This window comes from Perognathus longimembris, chromosome 3 (genome assembly GCF_023159225.1).
Source record: "Perognathus longimembris pacificus isolate PPM17 chromosome 3, ASM2315922v1, whole genome shotgun sequence".
Taxonomy (NCBI): Eukaryota; Metazoa; Chordata; class Mammalia; order Rodentia; family Heteromyidae; genus Perognathus; species Perognathus longimembris.
In genome coordinates this window covers 95,814,410-95,842,249 of record NC_063163.1, presented here as the reverse complement: position 1 = coordinate 95,842,249, position 27,840 = coordinate 95,814,410, and the positions used below count along the sequence as shown (strand labels likewise).

At 49.0% G+C, this 27,840-nt stretch overlaps 2 protein-coding genes across 4 annotated transcripts in view; one reads left to right on the top strand and one right to left on the bottom strand.

The window, feature by feature from the left end:
• Positions 1 to 208: 208 nt before the first annotated feature.
• On the bottom strand, positions 209 to 27,670 carry Comt (catechol-O-methyltransferase). 2 transcript variants are annotated; one of them, XM_048343516.1, is made up of 7 exons: positions 22,791 to 22,796; positions 18,686 to 18,689; positions 11,742 to 11,747; positions 6,727 to 7,006; positions 5,746 to 5,939; positions 5,289 to 5,420; positions 209 to 1,048 (listed from the first exon to the last, which is right to left on the bottom strand). In XM_048343516.1, the coding sequence occupies exons 4-7, from the start codon at positions 7,004 to 7,006 to the stop codon at positions 857 to 859; spliced, it is 798 nt and encodes a 265-aa protein (XP_048199473.1). In that variant the 5' UTR covers positions 11,742 to 11,747; positions 18,686 to 18,689; positions 22,791 to 22,796; the 3' UTR covers positions 209 to 856. The 2 variants fall into 2 exon arrangements, with proteins under 2 accessions (XP_048199473.1, XP_048199475.1); XM_048343518.1 differs by lacking the exons at positions 11,742 to 11,747; positions 18,686 to 18,689; positions 22,791 to 22,796 and adding an exon at positions 27,653 to 27,670.
• Txnrd2 (thioredoxin reductase 2) overlaps positions 10,744 to 27,840 on the top strand; it is a 79,542-nt gene continuing 62,445 nt past the window's right edge. For both annotated transcript variants that reach the window (XM_048343505.1, XM_048343503.1), the window contains exon 1: positions 10,744 to 10,841. The gene's annotated coding sequence lies outside the window, so the exon portion shown is untranslated. The remainder of the gene's footprint in view (positions 10,842 to 27,840) is intronic.

Genomic DNA, 27,840 nt, shown 5'->3' with positions numbered 1-27,840 from the left:
GAACCCTGCTCTGTCAGAGATGGCTAGTTGTGTGCTACTTTTCCAGGCAGGCTAACAGATGTCCCTAGCCTGGTCTGAAGAAGCAGTGTTGAGGCCATGGCCAGGAGCCCTGAGCCTGGTGTGACACTCAGGACCCAACCAGCCTACACTACTAGTGCCCATCCAGAGAAGGTGAAGCTGAGAGGAACCACCCAGTTGATCTCTTATGTCGTAATATTTGGATCTTTAATTCTATTGGCTTTTAAACATGACTTTACTATACAAGGTTATAGCCATCTAATTTTAGTAAAGAGGTTACAGTTCATTCTTTAAAAAGGTGAAAATTTGCAAGTCAAAAGTGCAGGGTGAGGTGGTGGTGGTAATGTCACTGAGGCACTGCTGCCACCTGGTGACAGAAAACCTCAGGACGGTCAGTGCAAAGCCCAACAGATTTTTCCTGATTTTTCCAACTTGTGCTTCCAGGGCCTAATGAATGCATTGGTGGTACTTGATAACCTGTCCTTGTAGAAACCTGACTGGAATTCAAACCACGTACTCCAATTTGTTTTCCAGTGCTGGGGACTGAACTGGGCCTCTCACATGCTAGGCGAGTGCCCTGAGCTACACCTCCGCCCCTCCACCAGCAGGTATTTCCCAGGTTTTCTTCAGTGGCTTTGCACAGTGAGCTCACTACCCTTTAGAGTGTGTCATATGTGAAAATCTGCACCAGCAGCACAGAGGTCAGTGTGGACAGGCCTGAAGTAGATGCTGCATGAGGACAGACCTTAGAACCACAGAAGTGGAGCTGTCAAGAGTCAGCATGTCCCATCTTGCCCTTCAGAAAGACTTGGTGAGGCGCCCAGTGCTTGGTGGGCAGTCAAGCCTGCACCCTGCCCTTGTAGATGGCCTTCTCCAGGCCATCCACCACATTCATGTACTCTAGGTATGAGCTGTAGTGTGTGCACTCAAAGCTACTGTTCTCCCGCACGTATGCCAGGAATTCTGGTGACCCTGGGACGATGACATTATCAGCCAGAAGCACTGTCCCCTTCCGCAGTAGGCCACATTCCTGCAGGGGACAGATGGGTCGGCAGTTAGGGGTGCATGACAAAGCCGCTCTGAACCAGGCACTCCTCACTCTCCCCCCACCTCCAACAAAGGCTGCTGTCTGATGCAGTAGCTTATGCTCAATCCTAAAGTGAAAGTCCATTTTAATCTCAAAGTGGATTGCAGAAAAGGGCTGGGCCAGTCCCACCTCAGGCACCTCAGCTGACGATGGAGGTCTTTTGCTCCTCCATTCACTATTTTTTGTGACACTAGAGATCAAACCTAGGGGTGTGTGTGTGGACACACACGCACGCACGTATGCCCATACTAGGGCTTGAATTTAGGGCCTGGGTGCTGGCCCTGAGTGATTTTGTTCAAGGTTAGCACTCTACCACTTGAGCCATAGCGCTACTTGTGGCTTTTGGATGGTTAAAGAGTGTCACAGACTTTCGTGCCTGCGCTGACTTCAAACTGTGATCCTTAGACCTCTTGAATAGCTAGGATTATAGCCATGAGCCACCAGGGCCCAGCTAGAACTCAGAGTCTTGTATAAACTGGGCAACCCCTTGAGCCACTTTAACCATCCTTCACTCCTGTATCCATCCCCCATCCCCTAGAACAATGTGTAGCACACAGGAGGTGCTCAGTAGATGCTTTATGGATGGGTGAGTGGTGGATATGGTGAGCCAAGAGCCCAGGCATCCTCAGAGACCTGATGCCAGAAAAATAGGTATCTACAAGGGAGAGGTGTCTGGAGACTTGGGCTGGTGTGGTCACTATAGACTAGATCCAGCCTCACCAGGGTGACCCTGTAGGGATAGGGGCATGGGCCACCTCTCTACAGACCAGCTGCTCCTTGGAGGTCTACTCTGGACATCCCATAGTACCTGCATTGGCAGACCTATCTCCACTGACGCTTGGGCTGGGGGAAGGGTGCAGTTCTGGTGTCCAGGTGCTGCACAGGGGAAATGAGTCATTACAGGGAATGGCTCTGGTTGTCAGGTGAGAAACATGATGATAGGATGCTTCTCCATCCAAGATGGGAAGTGGATCTGCTTATATCACATGAAAGAATAACAGAGTTTTGAGAGGATGTGTGTGACAGGCCTGGGGGAAGCCAGAGCAAGGGAGTTTTGGTGGTTAACTGCAAATAAGAGTCTCACAGACTTTGCTACCCAGGCTGGCTTTATACCATGATCCTCAGAATTACAGGTGTGAGCCACCAGCACCTGGCTAGGAAGATTTGAAAAAAAAAAAAAACCTAGTCATAAAACAAGTTAAAAAAAAGAAATCTGAGGTTGGGAATGTGGCATAGCGGTAGAGCGCTTACCTAGCATGTATGAAGCCCTGAGTTCAATTCCTCAGCACCACATAAACAAAAAGCCGGAAGTAGTGCTGTGGCTCAAGAGGTAGAGTGCTAGCCTTGAATAAAAAGAAGCCAGGAACAGTGCTCAGTCCCTGAGTCCAAGCCCTAGGACTAGCAAAAAAAAAAAAAAAAAAGAAGAAGAAGGAGAAGGAGGAGGAGGAAGAGAAGGAGGAGGAGGAGGAAGAGAAGGAGGAGGAGGAGGAAGAGGAGGAGGAGGAGGAGGAGGAGGAGGAGGAGGAGGAGGAGGAGGAGGAGGAGGAGGAGGAGGAGGAGGAGGAGGAGGAGGAGGAGAAATCTCTCTGGGCACTAGTGGCTCACACCTATAATCTTAGCTACTCAGAAAGCTGAAATCTGAGGATCATGGTTTGAAGCCAGCCCAGGCAGGAAAATCTGTGAGACTCTTACCTCCAATTAACCACCAGAAAACCAGAACTGGTGCTGTAGCTCAAAGTGGTAGAGAACTAGCCTTAAGCAAAAGAGCTCAGGGACAGTGCCCAGGCCCTGAGTTCAAGCCCCACAACTGACCAAAAAAACAACACAAAAAACCTCAATAGCTCAGTTGTAAAGCACTATCAGGCATGAGGCTCTAGATTCCATTTCCAGCACACATCCAGCGCACACACACACATCCAGCGCACACACACACATCCAGCGCACACACACACATCCAGCGCACACACACACACACACACACACACACACACACACACACACACACACACACACCAAAACACAAATTGACCTGATGTAGTAGCATACTAAGGCAGGAGGAGCAAAAGGAAGGTTCCAGCCGAGCACCATGGCTCATGCCTATAATCCTAGTAGCCACTTTGGAGGCTGAGTTCTAAAAATTGAGGTTTAAGGCCAGCCCATGCAGGAAAGTCTGTTAGACTCTTATGTCTAATCAACCACCAAAAAGTCAGAGGTAGAGTTATGGTTCAAATGGTAAAGTATTGGCACAAAAAAGAGAAAAGAAGCAAGAAAGGTTCCTGGCCAGCCTTGGCTACATGGGGAAACCTTGTCTCAAAATAAACAGCAACAATGAAAACAAAAAAAGCTTTTGACATTCAAAAGCAAATTGAAATAAGTGACCTAGGCTGGGGGGTATTAGCTCCACAGGAAATACAGCATGTGCCTAACATGCACAAGGCCCTGGTTCCATCCTGGCCCGGGGGAAAAAAATAGTACAGCCATTCCCAATTCCTGTCTTCTCTTCTTGAGATAATTATCAGCTTTGAACAAGCAGCACTGAGAAAACTGTTAGTTTCCTAGTTACTGAACTGCAATATTTGCTACTTTTCTAAAAGTGGGCCCCTGTAATTATCACACACACACTGAAAGTGCTGAAATCCATTCCATGTGACTCAGGCCCTGCTGCAGTCTCTCTTCTGCCCAGGTGAGGCCTGTCTTAGCTGCCTGCACTCTGGCCTCGATACCCCATTTCCAGGCTCACACCCCTTCTCTAGGGATGAGTCATTTTGCCCAGGCTGGCTGCTCAGGCTGTCCTGGCCTAGCGTGCAGATTTCCCTCCTGTCTCCCAACTGCCTATCCCCATGGCTAGTGCAGACTGTCAGCCCCTGGGTCATTTCCCTTTCCAACAGCAGGGTTCTGCACTTCCAAAATTGGTTGGGGGTGGGGGGGATCTGAAATGCCCTTCCTAGTCAGCCTCTCCACATCTATAAGGCTAGTAAGGATCCTGCCAGAGAACACCCCAATTTTCAGTTGCTGAAAACCCTCTGTACCTCTATGACTTCACCCTGTTGGCAGAATATTCTGTGTTCTTTTATACCCACCTGGCTTGTCCAGGCCACAATGGCTCTGCCAGTAGTTAACCCCCTCACATTTAAAGGTCCAATTGCACCTGGGTACTGGTGGCTCAAGCCTGAAATCCTAACTACTCATGAGTCTAAGATCTGAGGATCACAATTTGAAGTCTGCCTGGATAGGGAAGTCTAGGAGAGAGACTCTTAATCTCCAGTTAACCACCAAAAAGCTGGAAGTGGAGGTATGTCTCAAGTGTAGAGCACCAGCCTTGAGGGAGAAAGCTAAGGGAGAGGATCATGCCCTGAGTTCAGACCCCAGTGCTGGACAGTGATAGGCTATGTCAAGGACATACTGCAGTGACAGGGCTCCTGGCTTCTGAGATAGCTGTGGGCACCTGTAAGTTGGCCACTGGGCAGTGAGGACCTTGTTGCCACCAGGGAAGGTCAAAGTTAATGCAAAGCTCAGTTCATGGTGGCTACCCAATGCCTAGAGCCTCAGCTGCTGACTGAGTAAGCATGGCTTCCAGCAGCAGCTGAGGGAAGTGGGGGTGCCACACAATTGTCATGGGGCTTTTATTCAGGACCTGGGCACCATCCCTGAGCTTTTATGCTTAAGGATAGCACTCTGCCACTTGAGCCACCTCTCCACTTCCGGTTTTCTGGTGGTTAGTTGGAGATATGAGGCTTACAGCCTTTGCTGCCCGGGCTGGCTTTGGACTGTACTTCTTAGATCTCAGCCTCCTGAGTAGCTAGGATTACAGGTGTGAGCCACTGGTGCCCAGCAGGAGAGGTCTACTTTTGCGCTAGCCAGTGGAAGCCCAGAACAGTGCTAACTGTTCTCCTGTTCCTTGGTCCTGTGCCCATTAGGTTCTGATGTTCTGCTGTATGGTACTGGCTCAGGGCAGGTACATTCCTAACAGGTCCTTGTACCTGGTCCCTGGGCTGGGATCCACAGCCTAGAACCCTTTTTTTTTTTTTTTTTTTTTTTCCATTTTTACCTCTCCTGGGGCCTTCATAGCCTCTGTGTTCCTGACCTCAGGAAGGATGTCTGGCTGTAAGAAGATGCGGCCAGCTGGCCTGGGTGGTCCCAGCAGCACCCGCAGGAGTCTGTCTAGTGCAGCCAGGGGGCTTACCTCTAAGAGGAGAGTGTCTGGCAAGTAGCGGTCTTTCCAATGATCTAGGAAGACCATATCCAGCGTGTCCACATTGTGCTGCTGCTTCAGCTGGGGGATGAGGTCCTGGGAGGGCCCGATCAGGATGGTGACCTACAACAGTGCTCTGTGATGGCTGTGCCCACAGGGAGCCCACATGGGGATTCCCACATGTGCACTGCCACAATAAACATGAGCTTCTGCTCTGCCCCACCCATCCCTGCCACGGAGTTTTTGTTCTGTAGGATGGGTATAGAAGCTGCTGGAGCTATGGGAAGGGGAAGGTCCTTCCTTGAACTCCAACCTGGAAAGCACCAAGCATTGTGGCCCCAACCAAGTGGTGCCTAGTGCTTGAAACAAGCATGGTGTGACTCGTGCCCTGCCTGGTCCCCCTGAGCCCCAGTGTCTACATCACCACAGTCAGGTCTGCCATACACACCTTATCCTGCAGGCCAGCAAAGTCCAGCATCTGCCGGGTAATGGCAGCAAAGTCAGGGTTGATCTCCATAGTGATGAGTCTTGCGCCAGGCTGCAGCAGGCGGGCCATGCGCACAGCAGAGTAGCCGCAGTAGGCACCCAGCTCCAGCACCAAGGATGGCTTGTACTCCTGAATTACAGTGTCCATGATATGGCCTGTGGAGGGGGGGGTGTGCGGGAACAACATGGTGAGGAGGATATGAGCGCAGCTGGATGGAGGTAGACTCAGACTCCCCCCTCTCCAGCAGTGAGTGTGGAGTGTTGTCTGACCTTTAACCCCTCAGGTCCAGAACTTGGTCCTCATTAGGCATACCCTTTGAGCTCCCCGTGGTCCCTTAGGCCTCCAGCTTTAGCACAAATGTCCCACTCTCTTTCCTGCCTCCTCAGCTCCCTGGAATCCTTGAAGGGAGCTACTAAGTTCTACCCCCAGGGTTTGACTTCAGGGTTCAGTAAAATATACAACTGTGTCCTAGGCTAGATGCCAAGGCCCTGGCGTGGGGGGGTGGTGTTCCAGAAAAACCTGGCTGACTGGTCCTCAGGCAGGTCCCATGACACAGGTGAGCAAAGGGCAAGAGGAGCTGTACCCTAAGCACCACCTAACACCAAGCATAGAGCCCTGGTGGTGGCCTCCTGAGGGGGCACCATGGACTAGTGTCCTAGGAGAGACGGATCTCAACTCACCCCCAGGTCCCTGGTGGGAGCTTGGCTAGGACTCTCCTTACATAGCACATTCTGTCAAACATTCCACTGTGTAGAGTCCTACAGTGGGTGACCAGTCTCTTAGCAAACTTTACCCCAGGTAGGGAGAAACAGGCATGGCTTGCAGCTTGTCCCAAGGTTTCTGCCCCTTAGGGTATCCTGTAAGGGCTAAGATTTACAACCAGGGTCACTGTTTTCCCTTCTCTCCTCCGCTCCTCCCCCCCCCCAAATCTGGGCCACCCACCTTTCTTGTCACCCACGTGCATGGCCCACTCCTTCTGTGAGCAGTAAGTGTCGATGGCATCCAGCACACTCTGGGGGTCCCCACGCTTCGCATGTTGCTGCACGTGGCGCAGGATACGCTGTTCTTTAGTGTCTCCCATGACCAGGTTGTAAATGGGCTGCAGCACGAACTCCAACCAGAAGATAAGCAACAAGCCCCAGCCCCATCGCCTGAGTGACAGCAGGAAAACCAATAGCCCGAGGCCCAGTGCCGCCAATAGGAGAAGCGGGGCTCCCAGCATCTAGAGGGCGAGGGTTGGGCAGGGTAGTAGGGAGAAAAAAATGATTAGGTAAACAAGAGTCCATAGCCAGGCAAGAACAGGGAAGGGAAGGTTGCCAAGGAGAGGCCCTCCCTGCCTTACAATCTTGTCCACAGTCTGGGGGTACTGTTGCTATGGGGGTACTGTTGGCCCTATGCTGAGGGCCAAAAGAAGCCAGCCTCATGCCTCAGTTGACTGGGCTGTGCTGGGAACGAGGTGCTCCCTCCAACACCTGCTGGTGGACAGAGAGATGTGTGCTAACCTCTACTGGCCCTGCCTGGGCATAGCTGCTGGCTCTGGGTGCTTTCCTAGAGAATATGCCAAATTGGTTCAGTGGTGACTCCAGCCTGAAAGACACTCATATAAGATCGTGAAGCCTCTCTTTTCCCACATGTAGTAGACGAGAAAGACTTCTTGGAAAGAACTGGTACTAGTGGCTCACGCTTGTAATCCTAGCTATTCAGGAGGCTGAGCTCTGAGGACTGAGGCTCAAAGTAGAGGTGGTAGAGTGCCAGCCCTAGGAAAAAAAGCCAAGCAAGATGTGAGACTCTGGGCTCAAGCCTGAATACAGGCGCACGCACACGCACGCGCGCGCACACACACACACACACACACACAAACACACACACACACACCACACCCTCCTCTCCCCCCCCCCCCGGGTGGGTAGCCTAGAACTCAAGTCAAATGGAAGCTCTGCTGGGGTTGCCAGCAGAGTACACAAAGTTCAGAGCAGAAACCCATGATTTATGGCCAGAGATCCTAAAATGAAAAAGAACACAAGGAAAAGGAAGTTCTTGAGTTTGTGCCAGAGGCCATATGATCATTCATTCACAAGGAGAGGCTCTGTAGGGCCTTGGAGCCTCTTGGTGGTTATGCAAGATCCTGCTCCCCCGGAAGCTCTATTTTATTTTGTGCTGGTACTGGGGCTTGAACTCAGGGTCTGGCACTGATCCTTAGCTTTATTATTAAAGGCTGACACTTTACGAATTGAGCCACGTCTCTACTTCCAGCATTTTGTTAATAAAGATGAGTCTCAGATTTCTCTGCTGCCTTCCAAACAAGATCCTTCAATCTCATTCTGAGTAGCTAGGATTACAGGCGTGAACCCAAGCACTCATCTGGAAGCTGTTTTTGAAGGGGAGGAGAGAAGGCAGCCCAGGGCCTCAGCAGATTCCACATTACAGTAGCTTTAGTAAGAACGCAGTAGGCAGAAAACAGGAAAGCTGAAGCTTCACAGGCTATGGGAGGGTAATGTGGCTGCCTGGACTTCTTAGTCTTAAGTCATGTGACTGCTTACATAAGACACATGTGGCCAGCGGGTCTGTGCCCATGCTTAACCTGAACCCACAAGCACTCCTCACTTTCCACTGGCTTCTATCATCCAAAATGATTTTCTTTGTCTTTTTCTTTTTTTTCTTTTTTGCCAGTCCTGGGACTTGGGATTCAGGGCCTGCGCACTGTCCCTGAGCTTCTTTTGCCCAAGGCTAGCAATCTACCATTTGAGCTACAGTGCCACTTCCAGCGATTTCTTTTTTTTTAAGACTTCAAAACAAAAATATTCTAATGATATAAGAATTTGACTTAAAAAAAAAAACCCATAACGAATTGGAAGTTAACATAGGTGAAGAGTTTTATGGACTTGGTATTAATACATTTCCAAAAATGACGTGAAACCAGAAGCTATAAAGCGAACATGGTTATATACTTGGATATATAACAATTAGAAACATTACTATAACAAAAACAAAGTTTAAAGGAGCATAAAAATATCTGTAATGCTTGACAATCTGAAAAGTGATTCCACCAATAGTAAAAGTGCTCACTGAAATCAGAGACGAAAATCAACACCCACCCCCAGAATTGGACATAAAGAAATTAAAAATACAGATTACTAGTAAACACATGGAAAAACAATGATCAAACTCAAAAACTAAAAGAAATACAATTTAAGACAATAGTTGGGCTACCACATTTGCAAAAATTTAAGTATGTTTACAATTTATCATCTGTGTGGACATGGGAAAGTCGGCAATCTTATCCATTGCCATTGAGGACAAAATTGTTAACCACATTATTTTATCTATAGAATAGACATGCAGTCATTCAACAAATGACACAGATGTGTATGTATTACTGAAATAGAAAAAAAATTAAATGGAAGAGGTAATTGGCACAAGAATGTGTTACAATATGGGTTCACTTCTAAACACCCACTCCAAAATAGCTTGCATGTCCATTTGTGCACTAAAAAAATGCACATCTTTCTTGAATAAAGGAAAACTGTGAGAATGGAATTGAAAGAGAGGAGGGCCCTTAGTTTTTATATTATTTGCTCTTTGAAATTTTTTTTTTTTTTTGGCCAGTCCTGGGCCTTGGACTCAGGGCCTGAGCACTGTCCCTGGCTTCCTTTTGCTCAAGGCTAGCACTCTGCCACTTGAGCCACAGCGCCACTTCTGGCCGTTTTTTTCTGTATATGTGGTGCTGGGGAATCGAACCCAGGGCCTCATGTATACGAGGCAAGCTCTCTTGCCACTAGGCCATATCCCCAGCCCTGCTCTTTGAATTTTTGAGAAAAAGTATGCAGTTTCTTTTGAATATATCAGCTTTAAAAATTTATCATGTGGCAAAGAAAAATGGTAAATATGTATTTGTGGGAGCACTGAGCAATTCCACCATTTTGAGCTTCTTGTGCAATTTATGTGAGGCTCCTGTGATTGAGTCAAGCGGCAGCATGGGAAACAGTCACCATGCCCAATTAAAGTCTCATCGGTGATATCCCAATATGAGCATTTCTCAGTTAAGCATTTCTTATCTGCAGGAGGTATCCACTGCCACACGGGAAGAAAAGTGTCACCGGGCATAAAGAAGACTTTATCGTTGTTTTGGTGAAGCTGGTATAGAAATGAAGGCATCAATTATAGCAAATCCACTCAATGCGGTCACCCTGTAAAGGGCATCCAAGTGATCATATATAGGAATGAAGATTTGGGAAGTAAACTGTCAACTAATTTCTTAGAATTGATAGTTGAAAGTTAAGGTGAAACTCCTCTTCCATGTTGGGTTCTATCATCACCATGAGAGAATTTCAGGGTCAATTGAAGAGACATAGGCCTTTGAGAATGAGTTAGCAGAATTATTGTCAGACCATTTTTCATGTCACTTTTCAAGAGGAAGGAATAAGGTCATATTTATGACCCACTACCAAGTCCATGTGGACCTCATACTGTAATGGAGTCCCTTCAAGAGTCCATCACCCAGAGACAGCCTCAAGCAAAAAGATGGATTTATTGGGGAAGTAAAAAGCGAACTGGCTGGCCAGGGCTGCAGCCCAGACTTGGGAGCTGAAACTGTGACTGTAAAAACCAGGCTGGCTGGCCAGGGCTGCAGCCCAGACTCCAGACTTGGGAGCTGGGACCCCGTGCCCCAACTATTTCTGTTTATGTGGTAGAGGAATCAAACCCAGGGCTTCATGTGTACTAGGCAAGCCCTCTACCTCTAAGCCACATTCCCAGCTCCCAAAATGATTTTCAAAACTATTTTTGAGCCCAGTTCCTGTCCTTTCAAAGGTCAGCTGCAGGAAAGGGCCAGACTCTACTTCTCTGAGCTAAGGAACCGGATGTGCTTCATTGTGTGGAGTTTGCTTTTGCCTTTTGTTAATCATTAGCAGAGCTGTAATCTGGAAATAACCAATAACCAGTATCTAAACTGCTTTACAAGGCCTGCCTTGCCTGGGCCTTCCTCAGCAGCAAAGGCAGTGTTCACTTCTCCAGCTGCAGAGGACTCCCAGAGTGTTCCTCAGCCAAGGACAATGAGGGCAGGCTTTCTGGTCTTCATCTGCATTGCCCTGTGAGTTATGGTGTCACACATACCTGCACTGAGGAGAAAGGGTCATTTTGCTCAGACTACATGTCCCCCAGAAGAGCCAGTAACCAACTTAATGACATAGAGGATCAATGGCTACTAAAAGAACACATACAAGACAGTAAGAGAAAGATGGAAACGAGAACAGGAAGTGTGCTGACAGGGCCTCTGTACAGCTTCTAGGAAATGTCAAAACCAGAAGCCTTGGGACTGGGGATATAGCCTAGTGGCAAGAGCGCTTGCCTCATATACATGAAGACCTGGGTTCGATTCCCCAGCACCACATATACAGAAGATGGCCAGAAGTGGTGCTGTGGCTCAAGTGGCAGAGTGCTAGCCTTGAGCAAAAAGAAGCCAGGGACAGTGCTCAGGCCCTGAGTCCAAGGCCCAGGACTGGCAAAAAACAAAACAAAACAAAAACCAGAAGCCTGGGGTGGCTTCTGGGAGCAGGTCTTAGAGCTCAAGTGAGGTGTCCCTGCCAGAGGAGGCCCTAGGTCCCATCCTCAGCTTTAAGACAATGAATCATGCCATCTTTCTTTCTTTTTGCTCAGTACAGGGGGTTGAACTCGACCTTGAACTTGATCAGCTGGTACTTTAGCTTGAGACACACCACCAGCCCTGCTTTTTGCTGGTTATTTTGAAGATGGAGTCTTGTGAGTTTTGTGTTGTTTTTTTTTTTGTCTTGAACCAGCATCATCCAGGTTTTAGGCTCTTGAGTAGACAGGATTACAGGTGTGAGCCACCTCTGTCACCAGCACCAGTTCCCAAGCCATTTTTCTCTCAGGCTTAGAATCCTATCAGAGTACTGAATGAAGCCAGGAGGCCCCAGAGCCCAGAGTGACGATTGGATCACCTCGCCCTCTGCAGGACAGGAGGTGCTATGACCCGGGTAGTGCAAGAGGAGCAGCACCATAATGGTTACTGGTCTGGAAGTAACAGAGAGATAGGGCTCCAGGCAGATGCCCCCACCTTGGTTAAGTCTCCACACAGTTACCTGGGTAGCCAGCAGACATGGAGGCAATTACCTCCCCCTTCCCTGAGGTCACATCCTAATCCACCCGGCCACACCCCATGCCCCTATCCTAGATAAGGCAGGGCGGGAAGGAGATTGCCTCTTCTCACTCTTCCTCCAGCCAGGCCATGCATCACCTGGGCCACAGGCCAGCAGTTCAGTAATAAACTTTTTCTCTTCTGCCTGAATACTACGTGGCGTTCTCGTTTTTCAGCTACCTACTTTAAAAACCTAACAAGAACCACATAAACAGAAAAAGCGGGAAGTGGCACTGAGTCTCAAATGGTAGACTGCTGCCTTGAGCAAAAAGAAGCTAAGGGACAGTGCCTAGGCCCTGAGTTCAAGCCTCAAGACTGGCAAAAAACAAAAGTGGTTGGAACTTTCTATTTTTTCCCCCTCTAGTAGTGGGGATAGAACCCAGAGCCTAGTGTATGCTAGGTAATTGTTCTACCATTTGACCTTCTTGCAGCTTTTGTATCTTTATTTAAATTAAATCATTTTTGTGCAGGCTTAAATTTTATTATTTCTTTTTTGTGCCAGTCCTGGAGTTTGAACTCAGGGCCTGGGTGCTCTCCCAGAGCTTTTTCACTCAAAGCTTAGGGTTCTACCATTTGAGTCAAGCTCTACTTGATGGTTAATTTTGATGGTTAATTGAAGATTAGCGTTTCATGGATTTTCCTGCCCAGGATGGCTATGAACCAGTCCTCAGATCTCAGCCTCATGAGTAGTTAGAATTATAGAAGTAAGCAGCTGGTGCCTGGCTTACATTTTATTTTTAATTAACACACATTGATAGTAAAAAGGGGTTTCATAATAATTTCATAGGGTGTACTTTGATCAAGTTTGCCCCTCTATTATATTCTCAAACCTTCCTTCTATTTATTTTAAGACAAGATCTTGCAATCTGTCTCAAGGTGGCCTCAAACTCTTTTGGTCCTCCTATCTCAGCCTCCCAGTAGGGATTAAAAGCTGTGGGCCACTGTACCCAGATACTTTCTTTGAGGCAGAGATTTCAACACATGCTTGTGTTGCTTTCTGTTATTTATCTGTTATCCATTAAAAAAAAAAAAATCTGCCAGGGGCACCAGTGGCTTACTTCATTCCTAGCCACTCAGGAGGCTGAGATTGGAGGATCACAGTTTGAAGCCAGCCTGGGCAGAATGTGTGTGAAACTCATCTCCAGTTAACCACAGAAAGCCAGAAGTAGAGTTGTGGCTCAAGTGGTAGAGCGCTAGCCTTGAGCACAAAAGCTCAGAGATAGCGCCCAGGTTCTGAGTCTAAGCCCCAGAAACAGGAAAAAAACACCAAACTATCATTACTACAAGAAGTAGCATTTGAGTCATGAGATAATAGGTTATTTTGTTTGATTTTCTGTACTAAACACACAAACAGTTTGTGGATGGGTGGGGCCCACCTGCCCAGATGCCTTGCATCATAAGAGGTGGTTCTAGCTTGCCCCACCTCCCAGCCTTGGGACCACATGTAGCCAAGATGGCGCCTGGTGGTGTACCCAGAGGCGGTCCTGAGGGCCGTGACATAGATGTAGGCAGCCCCTTTGGGAGGTCCCTTGGAGCTCCACCCGAGGGGCTGGGGATATGGCCTAGTGGCAAGAGTGCTTGCCTCGTATACATTCCCCAGCACTACGTATACAGAAAACTGCCAGAAGTGGCACTGTGGCTCAAGTGGCAGAGTGTTAGCCTTGAGCAAAAAGAAGCCAGGGACAGAGCTCAGGCACTGAGTCCAAGGCCCAGGACTGGCAAAAACAAAACAATAAATCAGTAAAAATCCAAAAGTGAAGGCATGCTTCAAGTGGTAGAGTGTCAGGCAAGAGCAGAAAATGCTGAGCAAAAAAAGCATGAATGAGGGCTAAGGTCAAGCCTACTATGAGCACAAAAGAACAATAAAATATAATAAATAACTCCTAGTAAATGTTACAAATAAATATCAAGAGGAGCCAACATGGACATACAGGCCTGTAATCCTAGCACTTGGAAGGTTTTGCCGGACGTTAATATTGTCCCCAATAATCAGTCTTTACCTATCCCTGCTGTAGACCACATTGTTAACAGATCACCTAGGGCTATCCATGCCCTTCCTTTGTTGCTGAGCTTCGGGGTTGCCACTGGGGTGGGGACAGGCATTGGGGGCCTGGGTACCTCGCTTCATGTTTACGATAAACTGTCTAAACAAATGATTAATGATATGCATCAAGTTGCTAGCACTATCCTAGATCTGCAATCTCAACTTGATTCCTTGGCTGCCGTGGTCCTCCAGAATCTCCGGGGCCTGGACCTGCTTACGGCCAGAGAAGGGGGACTCTGTCCATTTTTACAAGAGGAATGCTGCTTTTATGCTAACCGCTCTGGAATTGTCCATGATAAAGAGGCTACAAGAGGGTCTTGAGCAACACCGAAACGAACTGAACTCCAATTTTCTCTGGACTGGGCTAAATGGGTGTCTCCCTTACCTTCTCCCCTTGTGGGCCCCTTGGTTACCATAATTCTTGTATTTACATTTGGTCCTTGCGTGGCTAATAGGCTTCTTCAATTTCTTAAGGAACAAGCCAGAGCTGTTCAGTTTTAATGGTGGTTCGACAACAATATGCTGCCTTACAAGAGGCTGACTGGGAACCCTATGAGGTTGGCCACGGCCCCTACCAGGATGTACAGGCGTGAGGCAAAAATAACAGGACTTCCTCTTGAGTGTCCCACAGGAGGCTGAAACAGGATCAAAAGTTCAAGGCCAGCCTGGATTACATAGTGAGACTCTGCCTTATAAACAGAAACAGGGTTGGGAGCATGGCTCAAAGTGTAGAGCACTTCCCTAGAATTCTGAGACCCTGAGTTTCAAATACAGTAGTGTAAGACATACTTAAAAAACAAAATGCGGGGCTGGGAATATGGCCTAGTGGCAAGAGAGCTTGCCTCATATACATGAAGCGCTGGGTTTGATTCTCCAGCACCACATATACAGAAAATGGCCAGAAGTGGCACTGTGGCTTAAGTGGCAGAGTGCTAGCCTTGAGCAAAAAGAAGCCAGGGACAGTGCTCAGGCCCTGAGTCCAAGCCCCAGGACTGGCAAAAAAAACCAAAAACAAAATGCCAGGTGCCAGTGGCTCATGCTTGTAATCTTAGCTACTCAGGAGGCAGAGATCTGAGGACCATAGTTGAAAGCCATCCTGGGGCAGGAAAGTCCTTGAGACTCCTTTCTCCAATTAACTACCAAAAAGGTAGTTGAGCTGAGGCTCCAGTGTCAAAACACTGGGCTTGAGAAAAAACAGCTAATGGACAGCACCCAGATCCTGAGTTCAAGCCCTGTACTCACTCAACACACTCAGACACAGAGATGTACACTCACAAGTGAGAGTACAAAATAAAATGCTTAAATAACAAATGACTTGGTGAACTCTAGAATCCTTAACACTTGAGTTGCTTTAGACTTGTTTGGTTTTTTGGTTGGTCTTTGAGCTTGAACTCTGGGTCTGAATGCTGTCCCTGAGCTCTTTAGCTCCACAGTGACACTTCTAGTTTTTTGGTGGTTAATTGGAGATAGTCTTACAGACTTTTCCTGCCTAGGCAGGCTTTGAATCACTATCTTCAGATCTCAGCCTCCTGAGTAGCTAGGATTACAGGCGTGAGCCACCAGCGCTGGCTTAGACTTAGTTTTAAATCTATAATCTCACCTGGTTCAGGTGGTTCACACTTGTAATCCTAGACATTCATGAGCCTGATACCTAGAGGACTGCAACTTGAAGCCAGTCCAGGCAGAAAGTCCTTAAGACTCCATCTCCATTAACCAGCAAAAAGCCACTGGAAGCACAGCTCAAGTGGTATAATAGCACTAGTGATCAAGCAACAGAATAAGTGAGGGCTTGTGAGTTCAAGCCAAGATATAGCCAAGACCTAATTAATTAACTAATTTCTAATCTCTAGGCTTAACCTTTCATAAATGTGGAGGGAACAAACCCAAGCAGGGCTGGGAGAAAGAGGAATATATATTTGGATCAAATTATATACATGGATCACAATAAAACACTTTTGTACAATTAATTTATGCTAATGAGATACTTAAGAGAAATATCTGGTATATAAGGCATCCTAAGTAAAGGCTAGTGTCTTTTTCTTTTATCTTCTAACAGAGTGTTTCTCTATTTTTTTTGCCAGTCCTAGGGCTTGAACTCAGGGCCTGAGCACTGTCCCTGGCTTCTCTTTTGCTCAAGGCTAACACTCTACCTCTTGAGCCACAGTGCCACTTCTGGCTTTTTCTTTTTTTTTTTTTTGCCAGTCCTGGGCCTTGAACTCAGGGCCTGAGCACTGTCCCTGGCTTCCCTTTTGCTCAAGGCTAGCACTCTGCCACTTGAGCCACAGCACCACTTCTGGACGTTTTCTATGTATGTGGTGCTGGGGAATCGAACCAGGGCCTCATGTATGCGAGGCAAGCACTCTTGCCATTAGGCCATATTCCCAGTCCCCTGGCTTTTTCTATATATGTGGTGCTGAGGACTCAAACCCAGGGCTTCATGTATACGAGGCAAGCACTCTACCACTAGGCCATATTCCCAGCCCCTTAGTCTAGCTTTTTTGATATGTATGTGTGCTGGTCTTAGGGCTTGAACTCAGGGCCTGGACACTGTCCCAGAGCTTCTTTGGCTCAAGGCTATCTATCGCTTTACCACTTGAGGCACAGTGTCACTTCTGGCCTTCTCTGTATAGTTTACTGGAGGTAAGAGTCTCATGGGTTTTCCTGCCGAGGCTGGAACTTTGAACTGTGATCCTCGTATCTCAGCCTGCTGAGCAGCTAGGAGTACAGGTGTGAGCAACCAGCACCTGGCTCAGTCCAGCTTTTTTGCTGATTAACTAGAGATAGAGTTTCTCAGATCTTTTCATCCAGACTGCTTTGAACTTGAATTCAAGTCTCAGCCTTCTGATAAGCTAGGATTACATGCATGAGCCACCAGCTCCCAGCTTCACAGGGTTTTCTGACTGGCCCTGATCTGCTGCCTCTCCACTCAAGCCCCTGCAATCCTCTCAGTCTCAGCCTCCCAGATATTTTGGGAGGATAGGTGCACACCTCTGTGCCCAGCTATGGACTGAGAAGGAGATAAAATTTTCTGCCCACAGGCACTGGTGGCTAACACTTGTACTCCTAGCCACTCAGGAGGCTGAGATCTGAGGATTGGGGCTTGAGACTGTTAGGTCCTCTCCCTGAGGGCTACATGCAGATGCCCCCACCTCATTAAGTCTCCACCCAGTTACCTGGGTAACCAGCAGACCTGGAGGCAGTTACCTCCCCTTTCCCTGAGGTTACCTCCTAATCCACCTGGCCACACCCCTTGCCCCTGCCCTAAATAAAGCAGGGCTGGGTGGGGGTCTCTCTCTCTCTCTCTCTCTCCCTTCTCTCCGGCCATGGATCACCTTGGCCACAGGCCAGCAGTTCGGTAATAAACTTTCTTTCCTGCCTGAATACCGCGTGGCATTCTCCTTTACCGGCTACCTACTTTAAAAACCTAACATATATGGTGCCGTGACTCGGATAGGGCTTAAGAGTCAGGACAGGCGGAATTCCCATCTATTTTTCTCCTTTTTCTGGGAGTATCCCCAGTCCTGACGGCCCTTTTTCCACGAACCGAACTGCTGCGAGTAGCCACGTGACACTTTTCACTAATACCATTGCTGGCCTCCACCTCCACCTCCACACCACTTGTCTACCCTGGTGAGTGAAACTGCTGCTGCTCGGGTTCTCTGCCGCTCCGTCCGCCGATTCTGCCGCTCCGTCCGCCGCTTCTGCCGCTTCTGCCCGGTAAGCTCATTCACTCACCAGGCGCCTCCCTCCCGTGCTTTTTGGGTTGTGCATCACAGTCACACCCGAGCCGGGACACTGCTAGCACGCCTCTTGACAATGAGGCCTGCTCGAAATACTCAAACAGATACAGTTTTTCCCACTGCAATGGTAAATGGTTAGAAGTCACTTATATTCAGGCTCTCTCTCTCTCTTTCTCTTTTCCTCTCTTTCTCTTCCTTTTTCTCCCTCTCTCTCATCTTCCTGCTTACTTGCTTACTTTATAAAATTCCCAAGTCGTACCATCGTTGTGTGCCTTGCTCACAAAGCTGCCTCTTTTCACAGACCTCTGAAACTGAGGCTTGACCAGCAATGTGCTTTGTCAGCAAAGATATCTAAAAGTTCTTTTCTCTAGCATTGACCACGTGGTGAATATTGGGTTTAACAGGCATCAGCTCAGGCGCCATTATGCCATGCCACGTGTTCTCTATTAGAGTGTTTGTGTCCTCCTGCCACCCCCCTCAACATGGCATCCCACTGGAGTTTATCAAAATATGGTTTCTTCATTTGATAATCTGAAAATTGTTGTTTGCTAGCAAAATTGTTTTTCTAACCGACTACGTGGTTCTAAAATATTGGGGAAAAAAAAGTCATTTACTATTGGAATTTCAAAAGAGTCTACTGCTGAAATTCATTTTTGCATGCTGTAAAACCTATGTGCACAGTGTGTATGTCTGTGTAAATGTCATTTGTTAATGTGTTCATCTAGCTATATATCTGTGCTAAAACTCATCACATCTACTGAGTTTTGTCATTGCAGAATTCTGGCAAGTATTTGGTCAGTTCTTGACAAGGTACAGGTAAGCTCTAGTCCCCTTGGTCTCCTTGTTGTTTTAATTGGAAATCAAAAGGGCTTTTGTTGCAAAGACTCCTTGGATTGCAGTTCTAAGCCAGCCCGGGCTGAAAATCTCTCTCAAACTCCATCTCCCAATTAATCAGCGAAGAGCCAGGCTGGAAGCATGGCTGAAGAGACTTATCTCTAACCAGCCAAATGCTGGAAGTGGAGCTCAAGTGGTAGAGTACTAGCCTCGAGCAGAAGTGCTCAGGGACAGTGCCCAGGCCCTGAGTTCAAATCCTTTGAATGCCATCGGGGACAAGCCATCCCAGCAACAAGCACCTAGATCCCTGAGACTCAGCCAGTTCAGGGAACAAAGATCATGGAGAGGAGTAAGAGGAGAATTATGTCAGATCCTAAATGGAGTCACTTTGTCTCGCCCTTTCAACATTAATCAGAGCCGGGGGATCAAGAGATAGTAGCTTGTCCATCTAATGTCCATGCCTGAGTATAAGAACTGTCCAAGTCATCCAATTTTTAATTTTGTGCCCTAAACCCTTCCTTTTGCCTTAATTTTTTTTTTTTGTCCAGCCCCTGCCTCATGAGACTTCTTCCAGGCTTCATTCAAGGACTGGCATCTACCACCAAGGGACCCTGCTGCTCGCCTTCTCCAGGAGAGGCCATATTTCTGCCTTTTACCCCTAATGCCTACGCCCCTTGCCAGCAGGAAGCAGCCAGAGAGAGTCTTCGTCCTTTTTCATAACTATTAAAAGGCTGGAATGTTAGGTCCTCTCCCTGAGGGCTACATGCAGATGCCCCCACCTCATTAAGTCTCCACCCAGTTACCTGGGTAACCAGCAGACCTGGAGGCAGTTACCTCCCCTTTCCCTGAGGTTACCTCCTAATCCACCTGGCCACACCCCTTGCCCCTGCCCTAAATAAAGCAGGGCTGGGTGGGGGTCTCTCTCTCTCTCTCTCTCTCCCTTCTCTCCGGCCATGGATCACCTTGGCCACAGGCCAGCAGTTCGGTAATAAACTTTCTTTCCTGCCTGAATACCGCGTGGCATTCTCCTTTACCGGCTACCTACTTTAAAAACCTAACAGAGACCAGACTAGGCAATAAAGTCACGGAGACTCAAGTGTCCAATTAACTACAACCCCCCCCCCCAAAAAAAAAAAACAAACCCTGGAAGTAAAGCTATGACTCCTGTAGTAGACTGTTAGCCTGGAGCAAAAAAGCTCAGGGACAGTGCCCAGTACAAGCACCAAAAAATAACAAATATATAATAAAATAGCTTCCTTCTCAAGGTAGCCTTGAACAGAGATCCTTTGTGAGAGCCTCCTACCAGTACCCAGCATTTTTTTTTTAAGGAACAAGTGTTGGAGGCCAGGCACCAGTGGCTCATGCCCGTAATCCTAGCTACTCAGGAGGCTGAGATCTGAGGATCAGGGTTCAAAGCCAGCCTCGGCAGCAAAGTCCCCACGAGACTCCTATCTCCAGTTAACCACTCAAAAGCTAGAAGTGGTGCTGCAACTCCAACAGAATGCTAGCCTTGAGCACAGAGAGGCTCAGGGACAGCACCCCGACCCTACTGCTCAGGAGTGGAGAAGCCTGGCCTGGTCACTGCTTGATAGAACAATGTATGAGGAGTGGTGTTCCCTTTTCAGATGAGTGCTATGCTCAGGCGGAGAGAAATCAGGCCATCGATCCGCCAATCCCCATAACCTTTGGCATGCTGTTTGGATCCACCCGCCCCCAACGGGATGCCTTCCCTGCCCCCTACCGGGAGCAGATACAGGCTGTGGGACTGGCCGCATGGCATGGCTTGGGAGAGGGGTCCCTAGAGACCCCGGCAGTAAAAACTACCCAAGGGACCAACGAGAGTCTTGCTGCCTTCATTGGCTGAGTGAGGGACAATCTCCACCGACAGTTTCCTGGGTCCCAGGTAAATCAATTTCTAAGGACCCTGGTGTGGGAAGGGATGACATCAGAATGCAGATTGGCTTGTGCAGGAGTAAAGGAGAGATCTGTGGACAGCTGGATTTATGCTTGTCGGGGCATCAGCGCATGAGCCCGCCAGGAGCAGCCGCTGACCACTCTGCTTACTGAGGAGCCTGCCCCTGCCCCCACCGGTGAGGTAAGCAGGGAGCGCTGTTTACAATGTGGTGGCCGGGGCCACTTCAAGAGGGAGTGTCCTTCTGGTCTTGTAAGATCTGGTGCCTCGAGAGGGCAGCCCTCAGGCTGGACCAAGGAGCTACCCACAAAACCTTGCCCCCGCTGCAGAAAGGGATTTCATTGGCGAAAGGATTGTAAGTCCAGATTTGATGCTAAGGGGAGGCCTTTAAACTAGTAGTGAGGTGCCCTCCAGCCCCGTCACCCAAAGGAGGCGATCAGTCCAGTGATCAGCCCAGTGACGGGCCTAATGACCAGCCTGAGGCCCTCTGGGTAATCCCAATAGTCCCGAAAATGAGGCTAAAGACAGAAATTATTATATCTGGAAAGAGGTTCCAATTCTTAATCGATACAGGAGCAGATCAGACTATATTAAAGAAGGAGGGGGTGCCTCCGTGGTGGGACTTAATCCCCAGACCCCAGACCTCGGGGGTGGGAGGCATAGCTGAGAGTGAGACAACCAGGGACTGGCTTCCCTGGGATGACATGAACGGTGGTAAGGGAATAGTGCGTCCCCTGATAATGACAGGCTTACCAGATAACTTGCTAGGATAGGATATCTTGGGAAAAGTTGAGGCCTCGATCATCACAGGCCAGGGCCTGTCAGGTGGCCCTAGTGACTATCAGAGACTGCCTCCTTCCGAGGCCTCAGGGCACAGTCTCCTGTTTCTTCTACAGGGCCTCACCCCCAATTCCAAGGGCCACTGTTCCTACCGTCCCTGCCATTCGATGACTTCCGGGTCCCCCAGTGTGGGTGGAACAGTGGCCACTTCCCTCAAACAAGCTAGAAAGATTAAAGGAAATAATATCAGAACAACTGTCCCTAGGGCATATTAGACCTTCGCTGAGCCCTTGGAACTGCCCTGTATTTGTTGTACAAAAGGCCTCAGGTAAATGGAGGATGGTACAGGACCTAAGAAAAATTATGAGCGGATAATCCCCACCGGCACCCCTTTACGGGGGCTGCCATGGATCCCCTCCATTCCTTGGGATCGGAATTTCATAATTGACATCAAGGATTGTTTCTTTTCCATTCCCCTTTGTTGGGGGTCAGCTGTGCCTTTAAGGGGCCACTGCTGACCTTGGCCTATCCCTCCCCTTCCTCCTTTGGCAGGAAGAGAAGGCCCTGCTCCTGGGGCAGCACGTGTGTAATGGAGGGGTACCCCAGGGGCCTACCCTTGGGGGGCTGGGCCTCTGCCCCCGAGGGAGGTCCCCTGACATCACTTGATGGACAGCCCTCTGTGACCAATCTGCAATCCCTCTCTTGTGCCCGCCCTCGGGGGTATATCTGGGGGGCTCCTCATTTGAATAAACAGAAGCCCTAGAGGTTTTCTTCAAGATCTCACGCGTTCGTGTCTTCCTTGGGCTGGCAAGTATGGAGGTCTCGCACCCACACGCGACCCAAGGCTAAACCCGGGACCCCACTCCCGCATCCGATACCCTACTGGCCGGAGGGGGCGTGAGAGAGTGGTATGGATCCCCCGCAGAATAGATAGGTAAGCCCAGGACCCTTCCCCATGTGTTGGGGAGGGATAGAGCTAAGCCCGGCAAATTTACACCCCAACATTTGGCGCCCAACGTGGGGCACGCAGAACCCACTCGAGAAAGCCATGGCTTCTGGTAGCCCTCGGGGATGGAGAGGAATTCTCCAAGACGTGTGGGTCCCCACTGAGAAAGAGAGAGATGTGGGGCAAAACGATCCGTGTCCAAGAGACCGGACCGAATTTTGGCATGGGCCAAGGGCCGAGAGATGCCTGCGGGGCAGAGGGCAGCCGCGGCTGCATGCTTAGGGTCCAGGACAAGCGGCGTGAATTCCAGGCCCACCACAGCGATATTGTGGCCCCGGCAGGGTTGATATGCGAGCATAGACTCGCGGGGCATCTGGAGCACCGGCGCCCGCGCCCGCGCCCAGACCACCAAGCGCCTAGCGAAAACATCTCTGGGACCACCAGAGTGGCAGCAATGCAAGGGGTGGGCCCCTAAAGCTGTGCGAGCATAGCGTGAGAATCTTTGGGCGGCCGAGAGTGGCGGAAGCGCGTGAGCGCCGGGAACAAAAAATCTTTGGGCTGGCACGCAAGCACTGGAGCACGGGCGGGCGCAAAACACTGCGCGCCCCCTCCACCCCAAACAGCGCGGCGAAAGCAGCGCCCACGCTTAACGCGGCAAAGTCCCAGGGTGCAGAGCTGTGCACGCTCTCTCTCAAAGCCGGCCCCAAACCCACTGGATTGGATCATATGGATGCTGAAAAGAGACAGGATCTCAGGTTTCTGTTATCAGTGCTCGCTAAGGTGGGTTGATCTTCTCCCCTTGCTGGTGGGCACGTGGCGACAGCGGGCAGAGACTGCTTTACGCTCCCTCCCCTCGCCCCGCCTTTGAGGCCTGGGAAGGCCGGATCATCTGCTTTAAAGGAGACAAAAAGGGTTCTCAGTTCTTTTATCAATGTTCGCTGGTTGGAGACTCATAACTCTGAGTTTGTGGGCTAAATTCTAAGCTTGGTTAACAGACAAAAGAATTCCAAATTCCCGCCATTACCGCGGCTGGGCGGGGACTCAAGAGATGGGCAACATTCCCGCCTGCAGCTGGGTGGGGACTCAGACTCACAGACCTCCAGCCACCACAGACAGGCGGGGCTATTGCCTGTGTCTGTGAGAAAAACACCCTACCTTGCTGCTGCTGCATGCCTTCTCTCTGTGTTAAACCTGCAGCTATAGGCTGAGAGAGCAAGTAAAAAGCCCTAGGCTTCCAACAAAAAAAAAAAAAAAAGTAATTGGAGATATTTTTAAAAGGCAAACAATAGTTTTGATACAGCAATAAATAAGAGGAGGACTGCATATAGCCAGTGACAAGAGTCAGAAAGTATACCCCTTTAAGATCTTGGGGGCAGAACTTAAACTAGACTCTGTGTGCCCCCTTAAACTCCAGTAATCCTTCCAGCCATCTTATACTCTGGTGGAGATGCAAAGACTGTTGGGTGAGATTAACTGGTTAAGACCCTGGCTTCACCTGCCTACAGAGGAGCTGCTTCCACTCCATGACTCCTTAAAGGGCAAAGCGCCTACTGATGTTATTACAATAACTCCATCACGTCAAGCAACATTCCAGAAAATCCAAATGGCCCTAAATATGGCACAGTTGGCCCGCTACAAGCCTGAGTGCCCACTTTGTCTTCGGATCCTCCCTGGGTCTGAGCTTTCCTCAGCCGCTATTACCCAGTCAGGCGAGCCTCTTCAATGGGTGCATGCATCAGTGGGAGGAGCTCCCAGGGTTTATTCCCAGCTAGCTGACTTGATAATCAAGGGCAGGGATACTTACCTGAGACATTATGGGCAAGATCCCGATGTGCTAACCATTCCCTACCGGCTGTCAGATTTTGAATGGGTCAGAAGGAATAATGCACGGGTGTCCAGTGCCCTGGAGGGTTTTATGGGAAAGGTAGATTGCCATTATGGCACCTCGAGGTGGGTGACCCCATTTTCCAGGCTACAATGGACCCCTCCTGTACTTTTCTCTACCAGGCCTCTTGTCAAGGCTGCCAATGTTTTTACAGATGGGGGACGAGCCGGGGCTGCTGTGGTGGTACGCTCCGCCTCCCCTCCTGACGATGGGAAAGGAAACACCCATTACTTTGAGGCAGTTACTGGATCTGCACAGTTTAAGGAACTGTACACAGTCGCCCTGGCACTAACCCATGTTAAACAGCCGATGAACCTGTTTTCTGACAGTTTGTATGTGGTTAATTTGCTACCAAACCTGGTGTCCTCATATATTAAATTAGATGAAACCCCAATCACCCCTCTGATGATCCAAGTCAGGTCTCTGTTAAAAGAGCGGGCTGAGCCTATATTCTTACAGCACTTTTGCGGACACCAAGGACTGCCTGGGGACCTGACACAAGGTAATCATATGGCCGACCAGCTGGCCACTAACAGGACTATTGTAGCTATGGTTATTGAACAACCTCAAAGCCTTCAAATGGCCCAAGGACTCCATGAGCGTACACACTTAAACTGGAGAGGGTTACATCAGAGATTTCCTTCAATTACTATAAAAGACTTTAAAAAGATTATAAGGACTTGCAAGTCATGTATGCCCTTTCTGCAAGTCCCTCCTCTGCAATGTCCAGGGGTCAACCCCAGAGGCCTAAAGCCTAATGTTATCTGGCAAACTGATGTAACCCACTACACTCCTTTTGGAAGGTTGAAATATATATTTATGTCCATACATACTCATTCACATGCATGCTGGGCCATGGCACATTCAGGGGAAAGAGCACGGCATCCTGAGAGCCACTTCCTACAATGTTTTGCTATCCTAGGACTCCCCTTACAGGTAAAGACAGATAATGGGCCTTGTTTCATCAGCAAGCCTTTACAGGCCTTTTTCCAAACGTGGAATATTAAACATACCACTGGAATACCATACAACCCAAAGGGTCAGGCCACAATTGAGAGGCATAATAAGACCCTGAAGGATCAATTATTAAAACAAAAAAGGGGGCGGGGAAGCCTCCATGACCAGCTGAGGACAGCGATGTTTACACTGAATATTTTAAATTTCCCTAAGGACCAACCTCTGTCAGCTTTCCAGAGACATTGGTCAAGCCAAACACCTTACTTAAAGGTGGAAGTCCGCTGGAAGGACCCCCTTACAGGAGCATGGCGAGGCCCAGACCCACTTATCAGTGCGGGAAGGGGCTTTGCATGTATTTTCCCAATTGGGGAACCGAATCCAATCTGGATATCAGCTAGAGACTTAAAATATTGCTCATCTGAATGACCACCCAAGGGCACCTGCCCTTGAGGGATGTTTCTCCTTGTTTTCTCTTCAGGAAAACAAAGACCGTGGTGGATTTTTCCATGGAGAAACGGGAAAGCCTGCCTGTACCAGTGATGGACCCAGTGTCGGCCCTGTTTCTTCCCTGGACCTTGCCTGGCGCCTTCTGGCGTAATGTTTGCTGTGGCAGCGTGACCCACAGCGTTGCACAAGAACTAAAGGGAAATTCTGCACACTGTTGTTCCTTCCTTTTGCCCTCCCCTTGCTGCTTATCTTAGGGGCCCCCATTGGAGGGAAATAGGAGCTAAAGGATTTTGACACCTTAATGTTTTATGATAAATGTTTACAATAAGCAAGGGATTGGTACCTTGCTGCAATGTTTACTATAAAGTGTTTACTAACTTCAATCGTTAAGTTACCAGCACCCTGGCTGCCAAATTGCCAGGACCTGAACCTGCCTCTACATCACCATCGAGGGGAGAGCCATCTGCACTACTTTGAGTGACACCTAAATGGACCAGGACTCCTCTATCTCCTATGGACTGAGCCAGATAAGAGACCCTCCGTTGCATTGTGCCTGTGTTATAATTGCTCATGTGTTACAGTTGCTCATGTTGCATTTGCCTTGTGTTACGATTGCTTATGCTCATGTCTGCTTGATGCTTCCATGTGCATTATGTTTGCATTGCCCTGTCCTAGACAAATTGATCTCTTATATTGTGAGCGAAAAGCCAGAGCTGTCCAGACAACAAGTGGCCTTTGGCCTTTAGCCATTTAGGAACCCCATGAGGTTGGTCACACGCCCATTAGGACCCACTGCTCATTGAGGTCTGCTGGCATGAGAAAAAATTAACAGGGCTTTCTTTCAAGTGCCAATCCCACTCTCCCCGAGTCCTCTCATCGGGCTGGCCGGCCCGGCAGGCAGGTTGGCCTGAAGTGCTAGTGTGTTAGCCAAAGATGGGTAAGACCCCCCATGGGGGGGCAACCTAAGACATGGCGCGCCCTCAAGTAAGGCGCCTCCTGTTGTTCAAAGAAAAAAAATAAAAGGGGCAGATGTTGGGGATTCATCTTGGCCTTAAGGGGGGGAGGGCGATTAGAGCGCTCCCTAGATGCCACCCTTCCCCCAGCCCTGGGGCAGTGTGGAAGTGAGCCACACCTATCTCCTTCTGAGTCTGGAACCTGAAGGGATAGCTTTGAGACCATCCCCCACCTTGCGCCAGCAAGCACATGTGCTCCCTTTGCCCAGAGGGCGGTATTATGGGAAGTGACGTTAGCCTATGAGGGAGGTCCTTGGGAGCTGCTCTTGGACGGACAAGCTCGCCAGCCTATAGCCAGCTCATGCTCAATCCTCATCCTCACTACTATATTACTGTGAGCCCCTCCCGATTAAATCGGATTGCTCCCCGAAACGTCTCCGAGATCCGTCTGTGCCTGGCTTCCTTGGTGGGTAAGGAGGGAGGAAAAGGGGATCTCGTTCGGCCACGTGCACCTTAGGCTAGCCCGTGTCCCTTCGCTCCACCTTGGCCGCCCACGAGTCGGGCGCCCAGGGGAGAGGGTGAAAAGGGGAGCACTGATAAGGAAGTAAGCTTAGCATCCCCGCACCAGGGGAGGTGAATCTAGCCCAGCAGGTAGGGTGTGATGTTAAGCACCTGTGGTCCCAGCTGTGGGGGAGGCTGAGGCAGGAAGACCAAGCCCAGAAATGTGAGGCCAACTTGAGCTGAGAAGGGAAGCTCAGAAGCAGAGCAGCCACAAGCCCCACTTTGGGGGCACAAAAAACCCCATGTCCTTCCCTTTCTCTTTAGCTAGCTATCACTTGTAACAATCCAGTAAATTATACATTGTTAAAAATTTCTCACTGCCAGATACCTCTATGCTTGGAAACAATTTCATGGCAGTTTAGTTATTTGTACTGTTCTTGTATCAAGACATAAGTGGAAACCAAAGCTTTGACTGGAATGTTCTGCTTGAGATCACACATAGAAGCAGATAGGACCAAACAGTTGTAAGCAGCTAAGTTTTTATTGATACAATGTTTATAAAACCCTCTGGAAAATTCTGGCCTGGAGCCTAGGTGGGTTCCCAGTCTTAAGCACATCACAAGGGCAGCCTTAGGACTCTCCCGATATTTAGAGATCTCAAGAAGGGAATTTAGCTGGACACCAGTCGCTCATGCATGTAATCCTAGCTACTCACGAGGCTGAGATCTGAGGGTTGAAGCCAGCCCTGGCAGGAAAGTCCATGAGACTCTTCAATTAACCACCAAAAAGCCAGATGTTTAAAAAAAAAAAAAGGGCTGGGAATATGGCCTAGTGGCAAGAGTGCTTGCCTTGTATACATGAAGCCCTGGGTTTGATTCCCCAGCACCACATATATAGAAAACG

Bases quoted from the DNA above. Each gene is read 5' to 3' on its own strand.
- Comt (XM_048343518.1), bottom strand. From the start codon at position 7,006: ATGCTGGGAGCCCCGCTTCTCCTATTGGCGGCACTGGGCCTCGGGCTA. The intron at 5,940-6,726 runs GTGGGTGGCCCA...CCCCCTCCACAG, and splicing joins GCACGTGGGTGACAAGAAAG to GCCATATCATGGACACTGTA. The intron at 5,421-5,745 runs GTGTGTATGGCA...GCACTGTTGTAG, and splicing joins TTGCTGGCCTGCAGGATAAG to GTCACCATCCTGATCGGGCC.